Source organism: Somniosus microcephalus, chromosome 3 (assembly GCF_052327205.1).
Source record: "Somniosus microcephalus isolate GS21.2 chromosome 3, FLI_Smic_1.0, whole genome shotgun sequence".
Taxonomy (NCBI): domain Eukaryota; kingdom Metazoa; phylum Chordata; class Chondrichthyes; order Squaliformes; family Somniosidae; genus Somniosus; species Somniosus microcephalus.
The window spans coordinates 333,602,673-333,627,859 of record NC_140989.1 but is presented as its reverse complement, the minus strand read 5'-3'; the positions used below and the strand labels follow the sequence as shown (position 1 = coordinate 333,627,859).

General features: G+C 43.6%; 1 protein-coding gene across 2 annotated transcripts in view; it reads left to right on the top strand.

The window, feature by feature from the left end:
* The first annotated feature begins 329 nt into the window (after positions 1–329).
* pif1 (PIF1 5'-to-3' DNA helicase homolog (S. cerevisiae)) overlaps positions 330–25,187 on the top strand; it is a 46,372-nt gene continuing 21,514 nt past the window's right edge. For both annotated transcript variants that reach the window (XM_085983185.1, XM_085983184.1), the window contains exons 1-7: positions 330–700; positions 2,447–3,020; positions 12,768–12,897; positions 13,730–13,855; positions 15,687–15,840; positions 16,383–16,497; positions 20,778–20,884. In XM_085983185.1, coding sequence (XP_085839311.1) covers positions 2,454–3,020; positions 12,768–12,897; positions 13,730–13,855; positions 15,687–15,840; positions 16,383–16,497; positions 20,778–20,884 — 1,199 coding nt within the window. In that variant the 5' untranslated portion in view covers positions 330–700; positions 2,447–2,453. The remainder of the gene's footprint in view (positions 701–2,446; positions 3,021–12,767; positions 12,898–13,729; positions 13,856–15,686; positions 15,841–16,382; positions 16,498–20,777; positions 20,885–25,187) is intronic.

Genomic DNA, 25,187 nt, shown 5'->3' with positions numbered 1-25,187 from the left:
CCCCCCTAAAAATCTGCAAATAATGGAAATCTGAAATAAAAAGATAATTAACCTGAAAAAATGTCAGCCCCAAGCCTTAACCTGCCTTTTCTCCTTAAGGCTTGTAACTGCCCTGATGTGTATTTCCAGCTCCCTTCCTATCTGCACGTGTATTTCACTCTTTGCCCCGCAATGTTGCTGCCGAACGCCCCGCAATGACGTCACAATGGAGCGTACGACCTCTAACCCTTACCTTCGCGATGCACACGAATGTGATTGGCTAACAATTTAAAGCACCCTACTCTGATTGGTCTAATTCGCGCCGGCAAATTTGAAAGTTGCAGCGGATGCGGAGAGGGACAGAGTGAATAAACCTGAGAAATCCTGCATTTCACTGGGAGGAAACATCAGCTGCTGCCACTTTCGGTCCTTGGGATCTGCTGTGTGATTCGTAGAGCCATACGAGGGCAGAACAGTAAACGTACACGAGTCTGTGTGGAGGGAAGAAGGGGACAAGTAGCCAGCCTGAGGTCTGATTCAGGGAAGCAAATCTACAGACCGAGAGGGTGATTCTAACCAGCCTGTGGATTGATCCACAGAATCAGAACAACGCATGATTCAGAAACGTGAAACCGATTACATCTACAGTGAATTGTGATACCCTGTAACTGAAATCTGCGGCAGGACCGAGTTACATTCTGTGATTGACCCAGATAATCAAGTAAGTAATGTAAGGGGTTTGGTGTAACGCAGGGATGTTACAGATAATTCTGTATGCAGAAAAACTCGAATTAGGAGTGACTTTCTGATGGTAAGATTTGCAGTTATGCTGCATATACTGGTCTGAGACTGTTATCTGTCTGACCATTGCAGTTGAATACACCAGAGTTACACTGTTTATTTTACTTGTCCCATTACCACTACCTTTTTGCTTGCACCATCATCCCTTTTGTCATTCAATCTCTCCTGCCTTCCACCCTATCACAGACCTTCCCTTCTGTTCTTTCCTCCCATACCCCCTTTCCCTGCCTCTGTACTTGCTTAAAGCCTACTACATCTCTAACTTTTGCCAGTTCTGATGAAAGGTCAACAACCTGAAACATGAACTCTATTTCACTCTCCACAGATGCTGCCTGACCTGCTGAGTATTTCCAGCATATTCTGTTTTTATTATAGAAACATAGAAGATAGGAGCAGGAGTAGGCCATTCGGCCCCTTGAGCCTGCTCTGCCATTCAATGCGATCATGGCTGATCATCCAAGTTCAGTACCCGGTCCCTGCTTTCTCCCCATACCCCTTGATCCCTTTAGCCTTAAGAAATATATCCAACTCCTTCTTGAATATATTTAATGAATTGGCCTCTACTGCCTTCTGTGGTAGAGAATTCCACAGGTTCACCACTCTCTGGGTGAAGAAATTCCTCCTCATTTCTGTCCTAAATGGCCTACCCCTTAGACTGTGACCCTGGTTCTGGACTCCCTGACCATCAGGAACATCCTTCCTGCATCTAGTCTTCTTATTGAAGAGTTACTTTATTATTGAGCTCTGTTGCATTCTTTTAGTGAAAAGAAAGCCGGTTCTAAGTCTCTGCATATGCAAATAACAGATGACAGTATGGTGACACCAGTACACATACATATTATGGGAACGTGTGCAAATCATACATTGGGAAATTGCTTGAATGAGCAGATAGCAGTAAATTCCATTTTAGAACAAAGAACTGGTCTCTCAGGGAAACTAACTGTAAAACTGACAGAAGCAGAAAATGCTGGAAACACACAGCAGGCCAGTCAGCAATCGTATGAGAACAGACCAGTTTGAATTTTGGGTGCCAACCTTCAGAACAAGAGCCTTCAGATGAAGGGTTTGCATTCAATGTAAACGTGTCTGTTTGTCTCAATGGAATTCTGACTTTCTACTACTTTTTTGGAGTTTCTTTTCTGCAGCTTTTACTCTGGAAAAGCAGACTTTTGAGTGTCTCCCATTTCAGTGAAATTTCATTTCACTGCTACTGTATTGACTACAATGGGTATGGATAAAGTGGAACTTCAGGAACTGGGAGGTATAGTCAAAACATTCTCCTTTTAACCTTTGGGATTGGTTTTGAAGCCAGGTCGCTAGGATTAGGGGAGTTCTCTACACAGATCAAAACCAGTGTCTTCCATCTATCTCTGTGCTCAGTTAAGTTTGTGCTTCTTGGTTGTGTGTGTGTACAAAGTGTCCAGTGCAGTTGAAACCAGCCTGGTAATCATAAGAAGCAGAATAGAGTATCTTCTTGGTGTTGAGTGTCTATGATTATCTCTGCTGAATGCAGCAATTTTCACTGGTGTAACTGAACCCAACTTTGCTATTTTCTCCATTACATGAAACTCAGTTAGAAATACTTACAACACCTGATACAATAGTACAACTAGTAACTAATAGTTTTATTTGAAATTGCTACGACAACTTCTGTTTTCATTTGCAGGAGTAGAATGTTCTGTGCCTCTTCAGGTGCTGAGGTCCAATGCAGTGTTACAATTGAATACCTCAACCAGGCTGGCCAGGCCACCAAGCGCAAAAGTATTCGTAATGCCATCATCACCCTTGGGCGCAATGAATTTCGAGACATTCTTCTCCAAGTACATGATGGGAAGCTGTTGCAAAACTTTGTCCTACGTGAAATCCAACTTTTCACACGGTTTATTCGAGATGGGAAGAGTTCCATCAAACTGCTTACTGATAATATTCAGATTCTAGTTTCCAATTGTCCACCAGATAAACTGAAAGTACTCTTTAAAACACTTTCCATCAAATACGCTGCAGATAAGAAGATCAGCAAACCGGTCAGTGACCGAACGCGGCTGCTCTCCACACTCCCACGGACCTTTGATACAATCAGTCCTGTGCAGGTACAGGATGTGAAAAGAGCCAACGAGCTTCAATCGCAAGAAAATGTGCAGTCACCAATTTCTACTAAAGGACTGAAGAATCAAATAGGTAACGTTGGCCCAAGCAGGCAGATAAAACGACCACGGACCATCTCATCAGAAAACTGCTTGGTATGTAATCTTATCCCAAGCTGGTTTACTTAACGATAGTAAAATACTGTGGATGCTGGAAATCCGAAATAACAACAGAAAATGCTGGAAAAACTCAGCAGGCCAGGCAACATCCGTGGAGAGAGAAATAGTCAATGTTTTGGGTCAAAACCCTTCTACAGAACTGAGAGAAAAGGCAGGAAATGAAACAAAAGGCAGTTTTGGGGCTGGGAAATGGGGGAGGGGATGAAAGAAGAGACATTAAGAGATATTCAAGGTGAGACGAGATAGTAATAGGACAGGTAAAGAAATGGACAATGGCTCTAGATGAAGTGTGAAATGCACTGGCAGAGTGAGAGACAGCTGCCATGTGGGAGAGAGAAAAAAACAAGGAAAAGTCGCAAACCAAAAGTGTGGATAAAAAATATAAAAATATAATAGGGGCCGAGGTTATGATCTGAAGTTGTTGAACTCGATATTGAGTCCGGAAGGCGTAAAGTGCCTAATCGGAAGATGAGGTGCTGTGGAACAATGCAAGAGGCCGCAGACGGTGAGGTCTGAGTAGGAATGGGGCGGTGAATTGAAATGACAGGCGACCGGAAGCTCGGGGTCACCCTTACGGACTGAATGGAGGTGTTCCGCAAAGCGGTCACCCAATCTGCGTTTGGTCTCCCCAATGTAGAGGAGACCACATCGTGAGCAGCGAATACAGTATACTAGATTGCAAGAAGTACAAGTAAATCGCTGTTTCACCTGGAAAGGGTGTTTGGGGCCCTGGACAGTGGGAAGAGTGGAGGTATATGGGCAGGTGTTGCATCTCCTGCGCTTGAAGGGGAAGGGGTGCTGGGGGTGATAGAGGAGTGGACTAGGGTGTCTCGGAGGGAGCGGTCCCTACGGAATGCTGAAAGGGGAGGGGAAGATGCGTTTGGTGGTTGGATCACGTTGGAGGTGGCGGAGAATGATCCGTTGAATGTGGAGGCTGGTGGGGTGAAAGGTGAGGACAGGGGGAGCCCTATCGTGGTTCCGGGAGGGAGGGGCAGAGGTGAGAGCAGAAGTGCGGGAGATAGAACGGACCCAGTCGAGGGCCGTGTCAACCACGGTAGAGGGGAATCCTCGGTTGAGGAAAAAGGAAGACATGTTGGAAGCACTAGTGTGGCAGGTGGCATCGTCGGAGCAGATGCGACAGAGATGGAGAAACTGGGAGAATGGAATAGAGTCCTTGTGGGAGGAAGTGTAGCCCAGGTAGCTGTGGGAGTCAGTGGGCTTGTAGTGAATGTTGGTCAATAACCTATCCCCAGAGATGGAGACAGAGAAGTCGAGGAAGGGAAGGTAAGAGTCGGAGATGGACCATGTGAGGGAAGGGTGGAAATTGGAGGCAAAGTGAATGAAATTGTCTAGTTCAGGGTGAGAGTAGGAAACGGCACCGATGCAGTCGTCAATGTACCGGAAAAAGAGGTGAGGGAGGGGATCCGAGTAGGACTGGAACAAAGCGTCTTCCACATATACCACAAAAAGGCAGGCGTAGCTAGGACCCATGTGGGTACCCATAGCAACACCTTTAATTTGGAGGAAATGAGTGGAGTCAAAGGAGAAGTTGTTCAATGTGAGAACAAGTTCAGCCAGGCGGAGGGTGGTGGTGGATGGGGACTGGTTGGGCCTCTGCTGTTGTTGTTTGGCGAACCAACCTCTACCTAGCGGAAGCTGAATGCCAACTCTCTGACACCTCCACCTGGACCATGACCCCACTACTGAATATCAAACCACCATTTCCATGTCTGCCACTGACCTCATCTCCTCTGGAGATCTTCCCCCCACGGCCACCAACCTCGTAGTCCCCCAACCCCGCACAGCCTGCTTCTACCTCCTTCCCAAGATCCACAAACAGGACTGCCCTGGTAGACCCATCGTTTCAGCCTGCTTTTGCCCCACGGAACGTATCTCTTCCTATCTCGACTCTATCTTTGCTCACCTTGTCCAGTCTCTTCCCACCTACATCCGCGACTCTTCTGACGCCCCTTTAACAGTTTCCAGTTTCCTGGCCCCAGCCACCTCCTTTTCACCATGGACGTACAATCCCTCTACACCTCCATTCCCCACCAGGATGGCCTGAGGGCGCTCCATTTCTTCTTTGAACAGAGGCCCAACCAGTCCCCATCCACCACCACCATCTCCTCCGCCTGGCTGAACTTGATCTCACGTTGAACAACTTCTCCTTTGATTCCACTCATTTCCTCCAAATTAAAGGTGTTGCTATGGGTACCCGCATGGGTCCTAGCTATGCCTGCCTTTTTGTGGGCTATGTGGAACATTTTGTTCCAGTCCTACTCGGGTCCCCTCCCTCACCTCTTTTTCCAGTACATTGATGACTGTATCGGTGCCGTTTCCTGCTCTTGCCCTGAACTAGACAATTTCATTCACTTTGCCTCCAATTTCCACCCTTTCCCTCGCCTTCACGTGGTCCATCTCCGACTCTTCCCTTCCCTTCCTCGACTTCTCCGTCTCCATCTCTGGGGATAGGTTATTGACCAACATTCACTACAAGCCCACTGACTCCCATAGCTACCTGGACTACATTTCCTCCCACCCGCCTCCTGTAAGGACTCTATTCCATTCTCCCAGTTTCTCCATCTCCGCCCCATCTGCTCTGACGATGCCACCTTCCACACCAGTGCTTCCGACATGTCTTCCTTTTTCCTCAACCGAGGATTTCCCTCTACCGTGGTTGACGCGGCCCTCGACCGGGTCCGTTCTATCTCCCGCACTTCAGCCCTCACCCCTGCCCCTCCCTCCCAGAACCACGATAGAGTTCCTCTTGTCCTCACCTTTCACCCCACCAGCCTCCACATTCAACGGATCATCCTCCGCCATTTCCGCCACCTCCAACGTGATCCCACCACCAAACGCATCTTCCCCTCCCCTTTCAGCATTCCGTAGGGACCGCTCCCTCCGAGACACCCTAGTCCACTCCTCTATCACCCCTTCGCCAGGCACCTTCCCGTGCAAGCACAGGAGATGCAACACCTGCCCGTATACCTCCCCCCTTCCCACTGTCCAGGGCCCCAAACACCCCTTCCAGGTGAAACAGCGATTTACTTGTACTTTTTGCAATCTAATTTACTGTATTCGCTGCTCACGATGTGGTCGCCTCTACATTGGGGAGACCAAACGCAGATTGGGTGACCGCTTTGCGGAACACCTCTGTTCAGTCCGTAAGGGTGACCCCAAGCTTCCGGCCGCCTGCCAGTTTAATTCACCGTTCCACTCCCACTCTGACCTCACCGTCTGCGGCCTCTCGCACTGTTCCACGGAAGCTCACCGTAAACTCGAGGTACAGCACCTCATCTTCCGATTAGGCACTTTACGCCTTCCGGACTCAATATCGAGTTCAACAACTTCAGATCATAACCTCGGCCCCTATTATATTTTTATATTTTTTATCCACACTTTTGGTTTGTGACTTTTCCTTTTCTCTCTCTCACACGGCGGCTGTCTCTCACTCTGCCAGCGCAGTTCACACTTCATCTAGAGCCATTGTCTGTTTCTTTACCTGTCCTATTACTATCTCGTTTCACTTTGAATATCTCTTAATGTCTCTTCTTTCATCCCCTCCCCCATTTCCCAGCCCCTAAACTGCCTTTTGTTTCATTTCCTGCCTTTTCTCTCAGTTCTGTAGAAAGGTTTTGACCCGAAACGTTGACTCTATTTCTCTCTCCACGGATGTTGCCTGGCCTGCTGAGGTTTTCCAGCATTTTCATTTCTGGTTTACTTAATGTTGATTTCAACGCTAGGTGATCTATCAAAATGCCAATAGGAAAACCAAGGGTTACCAGTCAACCTCCTTTCTCCTCTGGTTCACGACAACACGTTTCGAGTAAGCACGAGACTTCGTAGTGGAGTATACGGAACACATCTTTGATACACTGTGACGGTTACATAGGATATATGGCACAGAAACAGGCCATTCGCCCCAACCAGTCCATGCCGGTGTTTATGCTCCATTCGATCCTCCTCTGACTTTCCTCATCTAAATCCATCAGCAATACCCTCTATTCCGCTTTCCCTCATATGCTTGTCTAGCCTCCCTTTAAATGCATCTATACTATTCACTTCAACCACTCCTTGTGGTAGCGAGTTCCATATTCTCACCACTCTTTGGGTAAAGACGTTTCTTCTGAATTCCCTATTGGATTTCTTGGTGACTATCTTATATTGATAGCCTCTAGTTATGCTCTTCCCCATAAGTGGAAACATTCTCTCTCTATCCACTCTATCAAAGCCTTTCATAATTTTAAAGACCATTATTAGGCCACCCCTCAGCCTTTTTTCAAGAGAAAAGAGACCCAGCCTGTTCATCCTTTCCTGATATGTATACCCTCGCATTTCTGGTATCATCCTTTTAAATCTTCTCTGCACCCTCTCCAGTGTCTCTGTATCCTTTTTATAATATGGCGACCAGAACTGTATGCAGTACTCTTAAGTGTGGACTAACCAAGGTTTGATACAGGTTTAGCATAACTTCCCTACTCTTCAATTCTATACCTCTAGAAATAAACCCAAGTGCTTGGTTTGCTTTTTTTTGGCCTTGCTAACCTGTGTCACAACTTTTAGTGATTTGTATATTTGTACTCCGACATCCCTTTGTTCCTCTACCCCACCCAGACTCGCACCCTCCAAGTAATAAGTGACCTCCCTATTCTTCCTACCAAAATATAATACCTCACATTTATCTGTGTTGAACTTCATTTGCCAATTATATGCCCATTCTGTAAGTTTATTAATGTCCTCCTATAATTTGTTGCAGTCCTCCTCAGTATTGACTATTTCCCCGCCCCCCCCCCCCAATTTGGTGTCATCTTCAAATTTAGAAATTGTGTTTCAGATTCCAAAGTCTAAATCGTTAATGTAAATTGTGAACAACAGTGGTCCCAGCACTGATCCTTGTGGAACACCATTACCCACCTTCTGCCACTGTGAATAGCTACCCTTTACCCCTACTCTCTGCTTTCTGTCTTGAAGCCAGCTAGCTATCCATTCTGCTACTTGTACCCTGACTCTGCATTGTCTGACCTTGTTCATCAGTCTATTATGGGGAACCTTATCAAAGGCGTTTTGAAAATCCAGATAAATAACATCTACTGCATTACCATTGTCTATTCTCTCTGTTACCTCTTCAAAAAAATTCAATGAGATTGGTCAAGCAAGACTTTCCCTTTTGAAATATGTGTAGTAATGCATCTGCTATCTCTTCTCTAGATTCTTTTAAAATGTGTGGATGCAATCCATCTGGACCAGGGGTTTCCTCTTTGAGTTTGATTAGTTTATTTAATATATCCCCTCTTTTTATTTTAAATGCACTTATCTCATCATTAATGTCATCATCCGAAGTCATGCCCACCTGTTCTATCTCCCTGGTAAATACGGAAACAAAATAATTATTTAATATTTCTGCCATCTCTCTATCGTTACCTGTGGTATTATCCTGTCTATCCCTTAATGGCCCTATTCCCATCCCAACCACTGTTGTGCCTGTAAAATATTTTACTATTTTGTTTTATGTTCCTTGATAATTTTAATTTCATAGTTCCTCTTTGCCTTCCTAATTTTTAAAAAATTTCTCTGCTAATCTCTTCATATTCTCCCTTATCATGCACTCCCCTGCTGTCCATCTACTTAATGTATGCCTCTTTCTTTGCCCTCAATTGTTCCCTTATGGCTTTATTCATCCATGGAGTCTCATTAGTGTTTAGTTTGTTCTTTCCTTTTAGTGGAATATATCGTTCCTGCACTCTGTTGAACAGTTATAAATGTTTCCCATTGCTGTTCTACATCGTTGTTTGCCATTTTGTTGCCCATTTGTTTTCCCAAGTTCTATTCTCAGCCCCATAAAATCAGCTTTTCTGCAATCTATTAACCTGGTTTTCATCATACTTGTGTCCTTCTCAATTATCATCTTAAAATGTATTATATTATGGTCACTAATGCCTAGATGTTCCCCTACTTTTACTTCTCTTATCTGCTCATTACTAGATCCAATAGCGAATCCTCCCTTGTTGGGCTTTTTACATATTGGGTTAGAAAGGAGTCCTGTACACATTGTAGAAACTCCATTCCCTTATCCCCTTTACATACCTCTTCTGTCCAATTAATATCAGGGTAGTTGAAATCCCCCATGATGATTATTCTATGTTTTTTACTCATTTCCCTAATTTGTCTGCATATTCCTTCCTCCACCTCCCTTCCTCTATTAGGTGGTCCATAGACTACGCCTATTAGTGTGATTGATCCTTTATTATCTTTTATCTTGATCCATATGGATTCTATTTTTGTCTTGCTGATAGCTGCACACTTTTTTCTACTGCCATTATGTTATCCCTAATAAGTACAGCTACTCCACCTCCCCTTTTTCCCTCCCTATCTTTTCTAAATATGTTATACCCTGCAATGTTTAACTCCCAGTCCTGATTTTTCTGTAGCCATGTCTCAGTAATCCCTATTATGTCTGGTTCCTCGCAATGCATGATTGCCTCCAGCTCCCCTGTTTTATTACAGACACTGTGCATTGCTGTACAGACAGTTTAACTCATATTTTTAATAGGATTTCCTCTCACTTAATGTTTAACCATCTTTTTAGACTCCTGTTCTATAACTCTCTTTATTTCCTTGCCATCAATTTCCTCCCTTACTTTATTCATTCCTGTGCACTCTTCTTGTTTTATTTATATTTAGGCTGGTTACGTTTCTTATAGATCTCCCCCCCCCCCCCCCCCCCATCTTACTAGTTAAAGCCTTTGCCACCTCCCTATTTACCCTTTCCGCCGAGTCTTTAACTGTATACAGAGAGTGACTTTTTCGATTTCTGTATCTTTCGAGTACACTCTGAATATCTGTTGAAAACCACTCTCCTTTTCTACACCATATTTTGACTATATCAAAGGAAAATGTCATAGATAAGACTATGACTTATCTATTCCCAACCCTTTTGAAAACAGACTATTCATGTAAACAGTTTGCAGCCAGTTACTTCAGAACTATTTCCCCTACACAAGACTTCCTGATGTAACATTTGCTAACATCTTTGAAGTAAAAGCTTGACCAATTGCTACCTGTTGAAAGAATCTCTGTGCAATCTTTGATTCCAAATGATTCGACATTGACCCAAATTGGTGGCAGGGGTTAAAAGTTTATTCAGCACAAGCCATGATCAACACAATTACTGTATCCTAAGCAGCAGCTTACAAGGTATAATTAAGAGTCATACTGCCCCATTTATGCCTTGGGTAAAAGTCGCAGTCAGAGTTATCTGCCATGCCTCCTGGCCCATTTAGCCTCTGAGTGTCCCCTAGAATTGCTTGAATCCTCCTCTGTTAATTTCTACACTTCAACCCTGCTGGCATCCAGTTCTTTCAATTCAAATCTATGGAACTTCCCTCAGATTTATCATTCAACTTCCCTTTCTTCCCTGATAGGTCCTCTCTCTTCTCTCCTGAAGTCACACCGTCCCCTGCCTTTTGTTACTTTCCACTGAAAAACACCTATTTCAAGAGATGTTATTGTGGTAAATGGCCCCTTCTTATCTGTCTAGTGAACCTCCCTTATCATTCTGGTTTCTATGGTTGCATAGATTCTAGCCACAGCTCTGCCTTGTTTTTCCCAAGTTATTAAACTCCAGCCTTTTCAAGGTCTGTGACTTCATGCCTTTTTACTGTGTCTTGTTCAGCTGTAGTCTACTCGAATGTCAAGCTGATGAGTGTTTTTCCCATCAGTCTTTTCCCTAAGCTGGTTATGATTGGTTACTTTGCTTTGTGAGCTAATTATGTGTTTATATAAAGTAAAGTATTAATAAATTAGTAACTGCATGCATATATATGTATAAAGAAAATAAATGTTAATAGACAAATTAATAAGTAAATTGACTATAATCTTACACTGTAGCTAATGGATCCCTCCTACCCATGTTTATTACCCTAAAACTAAACATTAACCACTTATGGGTGACATCATTACTAACATTTATTCCCTTGCACAAGCACTTTACATCTCCAAAAACACGCAATGCATTCCTTTTACGACGCTTCAAAGGCATCCTGTTTATATCGGAAAGCCTGTTAATCCAAAATACAAAGAAGTTCGACTGTTAAACTTTTAACTTTCACGATGTCCAACAGTTGGTTTGGAGGGTGATGTGGTCTGGCAGCTTTGGTGTACCAATGCACTGTTATGGACCAGTTGTGCCCATATTTTCCCAGCTGGACTGTCAAGAAAGGCATTAAGCAGGCAAGAGATGTTTCTTTCACTGAGAGACGTAGGGTAATCTTCCCCTGCTGCCTTTGTGTATCTGTCCCCCTGGAGATCATGAATAGAGCAGCATTGACAAAGGCCTGTAAGCAGTTTGTCTACCTACCTTCCCGGCCAAGGAGACTGCATGGAGATGGGGGCAACAGCTTTAAAAAGTTTTACTGTGGTGTTGATTGTATAATTATGTGTCTAAATGGGAATAAGCCTAATTCTAATTATACAGCAAAAAAAAATTCCATGCGGGTGGCTATAAAATGTCTTTTGTTCTAGTGTGCAGTTGGTGAGCATTTCTTTCCTTTTACCTTGGGTCCTAGGTTTGACTTCCGCTCAGAAGAATAGGGTGCTAGACTAGTCTATTCTCTTTGTTAGCTGTGAGGGTCTAGCGTGAAATGAGTTTGAACCAGTCCCAATTTCTGCCTATTATTTGACACGGTAAAACCCTTTTATGTGTCACACTTATTGTAGGTTAAAAATCCTTTGCCCTTATGGCACACTCTTGCAGCCATTCTGATGGAAGTGTGCTGGAATGGCCAGGATACAAATCTCTGGGTTCTGACCTTGTCAGGGAGCTCCCTGTGGCCTTTGTTGGAAGACGGAGCCTCTTACTGTCTCTAAGCAAGGCCATTGACACAGAAGAGGCAAGCGTGGGGGCCCATGGCAAGGTTTCCCTACGTTGGCAGTTTCCATTTCCCTGGCCCAGGATCAGGGTGGGCAGGTTGGGTGTCCAGTATGCCCAGTAAGAGGCCCATCTTGGGGGTGCAAGCTGAAGAATGTGGCCTCGAAGATAGGAACAGGAGTAGACAATTCAGCCCCCTCAAGCCTGTTCTGGTATTCTATTAGATCATGGCTGATTTGTACCTCCACTCCATTTACTCACCATTGCTCCATATCCCTTGATAACTTTACCTAACAAAAATCTATCGATCCCAGTCTTAAAAGCTTGAATTGACCCAGCGTCCACAGCCTTTTGGGGGAGAGAATTTCAGTTTTTTAAAGTATATCGGCCTCCTTACAAATGGGCCCAAGTGGCACTTTGCTCAACTTTCCGATTTAGGGTCAGCAACTCCCGACTACAGACCCAGCTGACTATGCCATAGTCCACAGCCTCGCTAGGAAGGCAGGTGCCTGAGCTGCGCCTGCACCTGTGGGTGCCCACTGATGGCATCTTGTATTTAGGTGGCTCCCTCTGACCCAGCATACTGCAGTGGTATCAGTGACAGAGGTCACTGGCAGGTGAGATCCCGATGTAATTCCCAGGATCGCTGGCCCACTGGTTCTCTGGGACTGTATCAGTAAGTTTTTACAATAGATGACCAAGTAGTAAAGCTTTGCTTGTACTGGTGTCTAAGTTCCAATTGTGGTTCAGAGGTCATTTACAAAGCTGTATGAAAATGCTCCAGCGCTAGAGTTTATGATAATTGAAGTTAAATTATTAGCCTCTTAGAAACATGTTTGTGTATTGTCCTGATGCAGGTTACTGAGCTGAAACCTGCCAAAAGGCCCACCTTGTCAATGCCAGTGGGAAGGAAGCTTTCGAAGGAACAGTCACATGTCCTTGGCATGATCCTCAAAGGAAAGAATATCTTCTTCACCGGAAGTGCTGGTAATTCAGTAGCCATAGTTAGGCTTAGAGAGGTAAATTGTGGTGACGTTTCCTATAGAAAAATAGTATGGTCTGTGGCCCAAATTATAAATTATTTAGTGTGACATGGTTCAAAGTATTATACAATGGCAAAGCAGAATGTGTGTTTGGATCTATGATGAGTCCAAGTAAGGGACAGGCAGAGGTTTAACTTCTTATAAAGCAGACTGGATTATCCTGGAAATGGCAGAAACCCAGCACAACCAGGCACTACCATCTTCTGGTGGGTTTAGCCAGAGTTATGACCAGAGTCCAGTGGAACCTTCTGTTCTCTCTTTTTATTCCCACTTCTTACCCCTGCATTTTTACTCCAGGCCAGAGTAGCTTTATTCTTCATGATTCTGTCAAATGAAGTCTGTGTGGACTGCGAGGCTTAGTTGGTTAGTATGTTGTTAATTTACCTCTGGAATCCAGGCCAGACTAATCCTTTCTCTGTTGGCTCTGAGGAGTGTAAGCAAAATTAGTTATCGGTAAAACCGTGTTTTGTGATTACATATTTATAATACAAAACATTCCATAGGTAAGCATTGCCTGGAGCTAAATGGACAAGTGTTGCTCAGAGAAGGGGAAGGCTAGCATGGGAAGCAGAAATGTCACACACAAGGTTGATTTTCTGAGATTGAATCTAAGGCACGTTGTTATGACAGAGCTGCACCCTGTTTCAAAGCTATGATGTTGACTATGAGGTAAAAGTTGTAAAATGTTCACTTTCCGACACTGATTCTTTTCACCATAAATGTACAAATTTGTACTTTCCTAACCATCCACTTGTGTTTTTTAATTTTAATTCAAGGAACTGGGAAATCCTTTTTGCTGAAGAGGATTGTGGGAGCATTGCCACCAAAGAGTACCTATACCACTGCTAGTACCGGAGTGGCTGCCTGTCACATTGGAGGGACAACCCTTCATGCATTTGCTGGTCAGTTGTGTGCCACCGTACAATTCTCTATAGTGAACTGGCATAAGCCTAGGAATGAGAAAAAGGTTATTTGGTGATATTTCCACCACCGGACTGCCAAGAGGGTCCAAATCAAACTGCACTTCACAAAAAAAAAAAGCACACAGTGGAGTGGGGAACGTTCCCGCCACAAAGCCTCTCAACAAGTTGAAGTTCACTAATCCCATGAACCTCATGATAAATTGTTTGCGAGTCCAAAACCATTCAGTGTGTGTTTTCAACTGACCATGTACAATATAATGAATTCTCTCTGAACTGTAGAGGTTTAGAACACAGGAGGAGGCTATTCACCCCATCGTGTCTCTGCTGGCTTGTGCTAGAACATTCCAAAACTAACCCTGCTCTCTTCCCATCACCCTGTATCTTCCTATGCTTTAAATACTTATCCACTTTTCCCTTTAAAAGAAAACCTTCTGGGAGTGATTAGCAACACCAGAGAAAATTCAAACGAGAAGTGTAATATTTCTCTCTGGCATCCCAAGGTAATATAATAAAAACTCCAGGGTGTTAGCTATGGCTGTCCACATTGTTAACCAGCCATTGCATTCCATAAATGGTTAGACAAAGTTCATCAAGGCCATCTGAGAAAACCAGAGGGGTGAGAGAGAAAAAAAGGTGCACACCCTATTGATCTTTTATCAATTTAGATGGTGGCTAATCAACCAAACTGGAACAAGTAAATCCACCAGAAAATGACACAAATACACACTGCTCAGTCTGCCTCTGTTTGTGTATACACGTGTCTTGCCCCTCAAAGTTATATAAACTACTGTATTATTGGACCAATTTATCATTGACACCTTTTTGAGTAGAGGGTGTAGTTCACAGCTCCTCTGTAGGCCCAGCTGGCTAAAAATTCCAATTTCTTTATTGACCTACAGGTAAAGCTTCGAGCTGTTCCTTTTATAAGAGGAAGGGCTCTTTTGAGGAGCAAGTTGAGAAAATGTTTAACTTTTTAATGAAAGAAACACCAGGATAACAGAAAAGCCTCCCAATTATGGCTCATGGTGAAGTTTTATCAGTCCTTCAAATGAGCAGACACTAGGTCAAAAAAGTTTTTTTTGAGGTAACGGGATAACCAAAACACCTCAACTTAACAGACACAGACAAAAAAATACCAAAGGACCAGGATGGAGTTGCCTCACTGCCAAAATCCAATGATGAAAGGTCATCGACCTAAAACGTTAACTCTGTTTCTCTTTCCACTGATGCTGCCTGACCGGCTGAGTAGTTCCAGCATTTTCTGTTTTTATTTCCTACTACAGGAAACTTTGTGATATCCGGCACCGACGGGACCGGCGTGTTGCCGATCTATCAAAACTGCCGGACATATAAAGTTAATGTTGAAGCATACGGAGGTTTTCATCTCCGTATCTGACAACAAACACTGTTGCTTAGCAACAGCTTCTAAAGAGTCGGCTGCAGCTGCAAGCGTCTCTAGCTGAAGCTGTTGCTATAGCTACAGACCTTGCAGTGGCTGACTGGGGGAAAAAAAAAAGAACGAGATCTAAAAAAAACTTACAGAAAACGGCTCCTGATTTTTGCCGTTAGATCGAGTATTCCGGACATACAACCTCTGGATAAACCAAAGTTTCCTGTATCACTAACTTGCCAAATGCTGTCTAAGGTAATAGCAGGGGTTAGAATTGGACACTGCAAATGATTAAAACATTGCCACGAATGAAGGAAACTGTTTTAAGGGATTGATGAGATTGAGGTAGTGGAAGGACTGAAGTGAATACTCCTCTCCCCCAAAAATGTGTTACAAATTTTGGATTTATTTTGTCATTAGGAATCGGTTCAGGAAAAGCTCCCTTGCAACAGTGTGTAGAGCTGGCTCAGAGATCTGGGATCCTAAGACACTGGCAAAGCTGCAGACACCTTATCATAGATGAAATCTCCATGATAGAAGGAGAATTCTTTGACAAACTCGAAGCTGTGGCCAGGTATGTCATATGAGCTGCAAGACCACTGTAGTACAGTCTCTTCCTTTTCTATCTCTCTTATACATCCTTGTCTTTATAATAGGATGGTGTATTGTAATGTTATCACGACTTCACCTATTGTTGCTGCACCCGGTCAGTGGTTGAGAGGACATGCTCCCCCCAGTTGACAATTAGAGATCCCCAGAGTAACTGGCTGTCGAATGTTGCCACCTTCCTTCTAAGGAAGCATCCAGTCTGTGCGCCGTGCTTTCACACAATAATAACACATAGAGATCTATTTTGTAAGTCCATTGGACCGAAGCTGCTAATGTTCCACATTGTACTTTGTGCTGTTTTACTGGTTATTCATCCCTGCATGCAACTTATTAAATGTGCAACCTGCTTGGCTTCTGAGTACCATTCCCTAAATGATGCATTTCTGATAATCCCTGTACTCTCGAACGTGCTAATGCTGCAGTGGTTTCTGATAGTATAACCACTGTTGCCAAGGTAAGAATACTTGGGTTTCTCAGCTTGCTTTCTGTTCATTTTACATGTTGCAGGATTGTTCGAAAATGCAATGAGCCATTTGGTGGAATCCAGCTGATAGTTTGTGGAGATTTCCTGCAGCTTCCTCCTGTGGCCCGGACCAAGGAAAAATACAAATTTTGCTTCCAGGTGACCTAATTTAGAAACTTTTTTTTGAAAAACAGTATTTTCAAGGAAAAAAAATATTTCCTCCACCATATTTCCCAAGCAGTGCTGAGTACAATGAAACATGGCTAGGACCGGGCATCTATCACTGTACCAGCTCCTGACGCAAAACGAATGAAGATGCAAGAGCCGTGATTGGGTTTTCTTGCATAGCCCATGCCCAACAGGTGACAATTACAAGTTGTCAACATGTAGTGAAGGTCAATCTGTATTTTCATTGTAAATATATGGCATTGAGAATGGTAGGTGTTACTATTTTTGAGTATGTTAAAGTGTCGAAATGGTCAGCGATTCAGCATCAACTCTCAACAGGACTTCAGCTACTCCTTTAACCACTGATGATGTTTTGAGGACTTTTGTTGCTGTTTGATTGTGTTTGTGTTCAAAAGATTCAGTAGCTGTGCACCAGGTCTTTGGGAGGGAGAAGTGAAACAGCCAACTTGAACGAGGTGTAGAGTGTAGGGGGGTATTGTCTGGTATGACTAGATTTGGGAACTGTTTTTTATTAGGATTGTGGATGATATTGGATCATAATGTAAGGGCGTTCACCTACTGGGTTATTTAGAGCTGCAGACTCTAAAATAATCCATCGTGAGATGTAAGCGGTTTTTGATCCTAGCCCAATTGCTAGACGAACGGTTCGAATCGCCCCCACCTTACGAAAGTTCTATACCCGGGAATTATTATTCCGAGTGTAAATGAAATAAGTCACGGACAGGAATGCTTCGGTGAAAAATCAAACTTATATTTATTTGGTCTAACATACACTGGCTAAATCATGCACTACTAAACGAAATCACAATCCCTGTGGAGAATAAAATCCAGATTACAATCAACATACATACAGTACAAAACTGGGGACTATAGAAAGTCCTACAAGAGAGGGGGCGGTACTGGACCTAATTCTAGGGAATGTAGCCGGGCAAGTGGTGGAAGTGTCAGTAGGAGAGCATTTTGGCGACAGTGACCATAATTCGGTGAGATTTAAGGTGGTCATGGAAAAAGACAAAGACGGCCCGGAAATAAGGGTTCTAAATTGGGGGAAGGCCGATTTTAATATGATAAGGCAGGATCTGGCCAAAGTGGACTGGGAGCAGCTACTTCTAGGAAAATCCACATCAAAATAGTGGGAGACTTTCAGAAGGGAAATAGAGAGAGTACAACGCCAACATGTTCCTGTAAAGGTCAAGGGTGGGACCAACAAGCAAAGGGAACCTTGGATGACAAGGGATATACAAAAATGCATTAGGAAAAAAAGGGGGGCTTTTGACAGTTACAAAAGACTAAAGGCGGAGGAAGCCCTAGAGGAGTATAAAAAGTGCAGGGGCATACTTAAAAAAGAAATTAGGAGGGCGAGGAGGGGCCATGAAATAACACTGGCGAGCAAAATAAAAGAAAATCCTAAGATGTTTTATAAGTATATTAAGGGCAAGAGGATAACCAGGGAAAGGGTAGGGCCCATTAGGGACCAAAGTGGCAATCTGTGTGTAGAGCCAGATGATGTAGGCGGGGTTTTAAATGAATTTTTTGCATCTGTGTTCACTATGGAGAAAGACGATGTAGACATAGAAATCGGGCAAGGGGACTGTGACATACTTGAACATATTAGCATCGAGAGGGAGGAGGTACTAGCGGTTTTAGCAGGCCAAAAAGTGGATAAATCCCCAGGCCCGGACGAGATGTATCCCAGGCTGTTGTGTGAGGCAAAGGAGGAGATTGCAGGGGCTCTGACACAAATTTTCAGAACCTCTCTGGCCACAGGGGATGTACCAGAGGACTGGAGAACAGCTAACGTAGTACCATTATACAAGAAGGGTAGTGGGGATAAACCAGGGAATTACAGGCCAGTGAGCCTAACATCTGTGGTAGGGAAATTATTGGAAAAAATTCTGAGGGACAAAATTAGTCTCCACTTGGAGAGGCAAGGATTAATCGGGGATAGTCAGCATGGCTTTGTCGAGGGTAAATCATGTCTGACAAATCTGATTGAATTTTTCGAGGGGGTGACTAGGTGTGTGGATGAGGGAAATGCTGTGGATGTGGTTTACATGGACTTCAGCAAAGCTTTTGACAAAGTCCCGCATAGGAGACTGGTCAAGAAGGTAAGAGCCCATGGGATCCAGGGTGCCTTGGCGCGTTGGATCCTAAACTGGCTGAGTGGCAGGAGGCAGAGGGTGATGGTCGAAGGTTGCTTTTGTGACTGGAAGCCTGTGTCCAGTGGGGTACCTCAGGGATCGGTGCTGGGTCCCTTGCTGTTTGTGATCTACATAAATGATTTGGATGAGAATGTAAAAGGTATGATCAGTAAGTTTGCGGATGACACGAAAATTGGTGGGGTGGTAAATTGCGAGGAGGAAAGCCTCAGGCTACAGGACGATATAAACGGGTTGGTCAGATGGGCGGAAAAGTGGCAAATGGAATTTAACCCTGAAAAGTGCGAGGTGATGCATTTTGGACGGGCAAATAAGGCAAGGGAATACACAATGAGTGGTAGGACCCTAGGAAGTACAGAAGGTCAGAGGGACCTTGGTGTACATGTACATAGATCCCTGAAGGCAGCGGAACAGGTAGATAAGGTGGTTAAAAAGGCATATGGGATACTTGCCTTCATTAGCCAAGGCATAGAATATAAGAGCAGGGAGGTTATGATGGAGCTGTACAAAACGCTGGTGAGGCCACAGCTGGAGTACTGTGTGCAGTTCTGGTCGCCTCACTATAGGAAGGATGTGATTGCTTTGGAGAGGGTGCAGAGAAGATTCACCAGGATGTTACCTGGGGTGGAGCGCCTCAGCTATGAAGAAAGACTAAACAGGCTGGGGTTGTTTTCCTTGGAGCAAAAGGCTGAGGGGGGACCTGATTGAGGTGTACAAAATGATGAGGGGCATAGATAGGGTAGATAAAGAGGAACTTTTCCCCTTAGGGGGGTCAATAACAAGGGGGCATAGATTCAGGGTAAGGGGCAGGAGATTTAGAGGGGATTTGAGGAGGAACTTTTTCACCCAGAGGGTGGTTGGAATCTGGAACTCACTGCCTGAAAGGGTGGTAGAGGCAGGAACCCTCACAACATTCAAGAAGCATTTGGATGAACACTTGAAATGCCATTGCATACAAGGCTATGGACCAAATGCTGGAAAATGGGATTAGACTGGACAGGGATTGATGGACGGCGCAGACACGATGGGCCGAAGGGCCTCTTTCTGTGCTGTATAACTCTGACTATAACAAGCAGTAATTCCCTTGTTGCTATGGTGGACTCTAATTCCACCCCTACCAACGAATTACCCAGTCACATAAACCCCTTTCGCCTGGCTGGACCAAATGAAGCTCGCACCCTCAGAATAGCCCAAAAGCTTCACTTCTGAGAGACTATGCTTACCCCCCACACGTGGTCGGTTTCGATCTGCTCGTCGGCTTCTCTGGTACTTCTTGTTAGTTCGATCTTGGAGCAGGGAGCGAGAGAGAAAGAATGGTGGAAAAGAATCTATTTTTATAGTAGTCCCTATCTTTTCCCACCAATCTTTAAACTCCATTCTCTTAGCACTCCGGTGCTTAATCAGTGATGAGTCATCCTCGGACCCATGCGTATTGGATTAATGGCCCTAAGTCTGGGACGTATCTTTCGGTCTTTGTGTTGGGGAAAAAAACTGGCTCCCTTTTGGCTGGCTGAGGCCAGTGGATTCATTGTTCTGCTTCTCTTCTGAGATGGAGGTGAGACGTGCTTTTGCATATTAGTGGTTTTTCTAATCAAGTTCAATGGCCCCCTTCCTTTTTCCAGGACTGTCGGGCGAACCCCTACATTCTGGATGATTGACAGTTCTTTTGTCACAGCCAACTGTCATGTGGTTCTCTGGAGTTTTAACAAACCAGTCTTTCACGTATCTGCACAGGGCGATCCCATAACCGGGAAAATACCCTCAGAAAAATCCCATAAAGTCCACAAAATATTCCCGCCTGAGTCCATTCTTCAGAGACTTTGCGATCTCTTCACTTCCATTATATTAAGAGAACAGACAGTGGAAGATGGGGGGAGTTGATGGACTGCAGAGGATACGCCATGAGGGGAAGGAGAAAAAGTGCAACAAAGGAAAACAAACACTGAGAATCCATAATTGTCCACGCCATTGTGCATTATTTATTTCATAAGTGGGGAAGAATTTACAGGAGGTAATACTCTGGTCTGTTCCATTTCAGGAGTCTCTGTTCAATTGTTCAGTAAAATGAATGTACTTTGCACTTTATTTAAGGCTAAGAGTTGGCAGAAGTGTATCCACGTGAACATGGAACTAACAGAAGTACGAAGACAAACCGATAAAACCTTCATTGCAATGTTGCAGGCTATTCGGCTTGGGAGGCAAGTATTACATTACATAATATTTACAGCACCGAATATCTTACAAATAAAACACCTTCTACCTTCCATTTTCAGAGATGCAGTTAGTGACTCTAGTTATTGCAGAGTGTGTGTATGTGTGAGAGAAATTGGATATTCCATTAAGATGGATGAACCTTCTGAAGTTTGACAAAAGGAAAATCTGTCCAAAGCACAGCAGGTATAGCCACTGAAGCAGATCATATTAATGGATTTGAGAGGCAATTGAATGTGTTTCTGGCGGGATTGAGGGGTGTCGTAAGTGCGATTGATCTTCAACAGTTGATGAACTTTTGGGCCTAATGGCCTTTTCCCATTCCTAAAAGTTCTTGTATGTTCTTACTAAAGGTTTTCTAAGTGCCCAATAAAAGTTCACAATGATTTAAATATTTGCAATTTTGTTAGTGATAACGTCACTGACTGAACCAAAAAAGGACCTGACCCTTCTCCCATCCCATGTGTTGCAAACAACCGGACATGATTTATTTTCTGTTTAAGGAGCGGCATAGTGGGATAAATTATATATGCCAGTGAGTTACACGCCCTCTATATTGAGAAGTAGTTGCGTCAGCCTTGGCGCTGTGGGTAGCACTCTCTACTCAGTGCCAGAGGTTGTGGGTTCAAGACCAAGTCCGGAGACTTAAGCACATCATCTAGACCGATACTCCAGTGCAGCACTACACTGTCTGAGGTGCATCTTTTGGATGAGACATTAAACCAAGGCCGCATCTGCCCGCCCTTGTGGTAAAGGGGCCTTTAGGGACAAGTGACCATAATGTGATTGAATTTTATATTAAGTTTGAGAGTGATGTAGTCCAATCTGAAACGAAGGTCTTCAATCTAAACAGAGGAAACTATAAGGGTATGAGTGACAAGTTGGCCATGGTAGATTGGGAGACTACACTAAAAGGTATGCAGGTAGACATACAATGGCTAACATTCAAGGAAATAATGCATAATTTGCAACAAACATATATTCCTCTAAGGCATAAAAACCCAAAAGGAAAAGTGATCCAATCATGGCTAACAAAAGAAATTAAAGCTAGTATTAAGGCAAAGGAGGAAGCTTATAAAGTTGCCAGAAAAAGCAGTCAGCCTATGGATTGGGATCTTTTTAGAAATCAGCAAAGGGGGACCAAGAAATTGATTAAAGAAAGGGAAAATGGAATATGAGCACAAACTAGCGAAAAATATAAAAACGGATTGTAAATTTTCTCTAGGTATGTGAAAAGGAAAAGACTGGCGAAGGTAAATTTAGGTCCTTTACAGTCAGAGACGGGAGAATTTATAATGGGGAATAAGGAAATGGCAGAGAAATGAAATAAATACTTGTTTCTGACTTCACGGAGGAAGACACAAAAAACCTCCCAGAAATATGAGAAAACCAAGGGTGTGGCGAGAATGAGGAACTTAAAGAAATTATTATTAGTAAAAAAAAAAAGTACTAGCAAAATTAATGGGACTAAAAGTCGATAAATCCCAAGGACCGGATGACCTACATCCTAGGGTTTTGAAAGAGGTGGCCATTGGGAGAGTGGACGCATTGGTTGTCATCTTCCAAAATTCTATAGATTCTGGAACGGTTCCGGCAGATTGGAGGCTAGCAAATGTAACCCCACTATTTTAAGAAAGGAGGGAGAGAGAAAACAGGGAACTAAAGACCTGTTAGCCTCACATCAGTAGTTGGGAAAATGCTGGAATCTATTATAAAGGATGCAATAACTGGGCACTTAGAAACTAATAAGATTGGGCAGAGTCAACATGGATTTATGAAAGGGAAACCCTGTTTGACAAACCTATTCGAGTTCTTTGAGGATGTAACTAGTGAAGTAGACAAAGGGGAACCGGTAGATGTGGTGTATTTGGATTTTCAGAAGGCCTTCGATAAGGTCCCACACAAGAGGTTGGCGAACAAAATTAGGGCACATGGAATTTGGGGGTAATATACTAGCATAGATTGAGAATTGGTTAACAGACAGAAAACAAAGAGTAGGGATAAATGGGTCTTTTTCAAGATGGCAGGCTGTGACTAGTGGGGTACTGCAAGGATTGGTGCTTGGGCCCCAGCTATTCAATCTATATCAATGATTTGGATGAGGGGACTAAATGTAACATTTCCAAATTTGCTGATGACACAAAGCTAGGTGGCAGTGGCAGTTGTGAAGAGGATGTGAAGAGGCTTCAAGGGGATCTCGACAGGCTCAGTGAGTGGGCGAGAACATGGCAGATGGAATATAATGTGGATAAATGTGAAGTTATCCACTTTGGTAGAAAAAACAGAAAGGCAGAGTATTTCCTAAATGGTGAAAGATTGGGGAATGCAGATGCTCAAAGGGACCTGGGAGTCCTTGTACATGAGTCACAAAGTGAATGTGCAGGTGCAGCAAGCCTTTAGGAAGGCAAATGGTATGCTGGCCTTCATTACAAGAGGATTTGAGTACAGGAGTAAAGAAGTCTTACTCCAATTATATAGGGCCTTGGTGAGATCACACCTGGAGTACTGTGTACAATTTTGGTCTCCTTACCTAAGGAAGGATATACTTGCCATAGAGGGAGTGCAACGAAGGTTCACGAGATTGATTTCTGGGATGGCGGGACTGTCATATGAGAAGAGATTGAGTAAACTAGGCCTGTATTCTCTTGAATTCAGAAGAATGGGAGGGGATCTCATTAAAGCATACAAAATTATTACAGGGCTTGATAGGGTGGATGCTGGGAGAATGTTTCCCTTGGCTGGGGAGTCTAGAACCAGGGGCCACAGCCTCCGGATAAGGGGTAGGCCATTCAGGACTGAGATGAGAAGAAATTTCTTCAGAGGGTGGTGAATCTTTGGAATTCTCTACCCCTGAGGGCTGTGGAGGTTCAGTCATTGGGTATATTCAAAACAGAAGTCGATAGATTTCTGACTAGTAAGGGCATCAAGGGACATGGCGATAGGGTCGGTGAATGGAGTTGAGGCAGAAGATCAGCCATGATCTCATTGAATGGCGGAGCAGGCTCGAAGGGCCAAATGGCCTATACCTGCTCCTATTTCTTATGTTCAGGTGGATGTAAAAGATCCCATGGCATTATTCAAAGAAGAGGAGGGGAGCACCTGGTGTCCTAGCCAATATTTAACCCTCACTAAAACATCACTAGATTGTTATCATTATCTCATTGCTATTTGTGGGACTTTGCTGTGCAAAAATTGGCTGCCACATTTCCCTACATTACGTGACTACATTTCAAAAGGCGGTAAAGTGCTTTGAGACGACCTAAGGTCGTTAAAGATATGCTATTAATTTCTTTCTGAATATGATTTTGATTAAAATTAATGGAGGTTCTGTTTTGAAGACCATATTCTCTTGACTTTATTTTTTTAAAAGAAACAATGGTGTTGAGGTAATGACCACATCGAATAGTCTTTATAGAACCTCAAAGGTGGACGGATTGCCAGACTTGGTTTGCATCTGAGCATCCTGACGGAAGCTTAGGAAGAAATGGTGGAGGCTCTGAATATAATTTCCCAAAACTGAATGGAAAATTGTGCCAAGAGGACATGTGGCTGGCAAATGTGATGTATGTGTTTCTCAAATCCGCGCATGATTCCAAACTGTAGAGCAAGTTATATTTGTAGCTATGAATATATTTACAATGACTCTAAATGACAGCATTAAAGCTATAAAAGTCAATCTTCACATTGATGTGGCTCCCCTCCTGAGCTGCAGTATGAGAAACGAATGAATAGCTGCAAGGAGCACACCCGTAAATTAATTCTTTTGAAGAAATTAAAAAAGGATAAAGCAATGCAGTGGATGTGGTTTGTATGGATTTCCAAAAAGCATTCTGTAGGGTATCACATAGGAGACTTGTGGAATTGAGGGGAACATGGCCACAATCGATAGAGAGATGATTGGATGGAAGCAAGCAAAGGGATGGGGTAAAATGACTGGACAGATGTGGAGAATGGTGTTTCACAGAGGTCTGTGTTGGAGCTTCTCTTATTTACTATGTACGTAAATGATCTGGATTTGGGAGTTGAAGGAACAATATTGAAAATTGCCAATGCCACCAAATTGGCTGGCATTCCAAATTGTGACCAGGATTGTGAAAGATTGCAGGAGAACATCGATAGGCGGATGTGGAGAGAAAAAACACTGCTGTGGACTTGATGAGCTAAATGGACAGTATCTCTGCTGCAACATTCTATGATTTTGGTGATTTTAGCTTAGCAATAACTAGTTGCCTCGCAGCCCCTACTATCTTCACCATTTCTTTTGTTTTGTAACTCTGGACCCATTCGTAC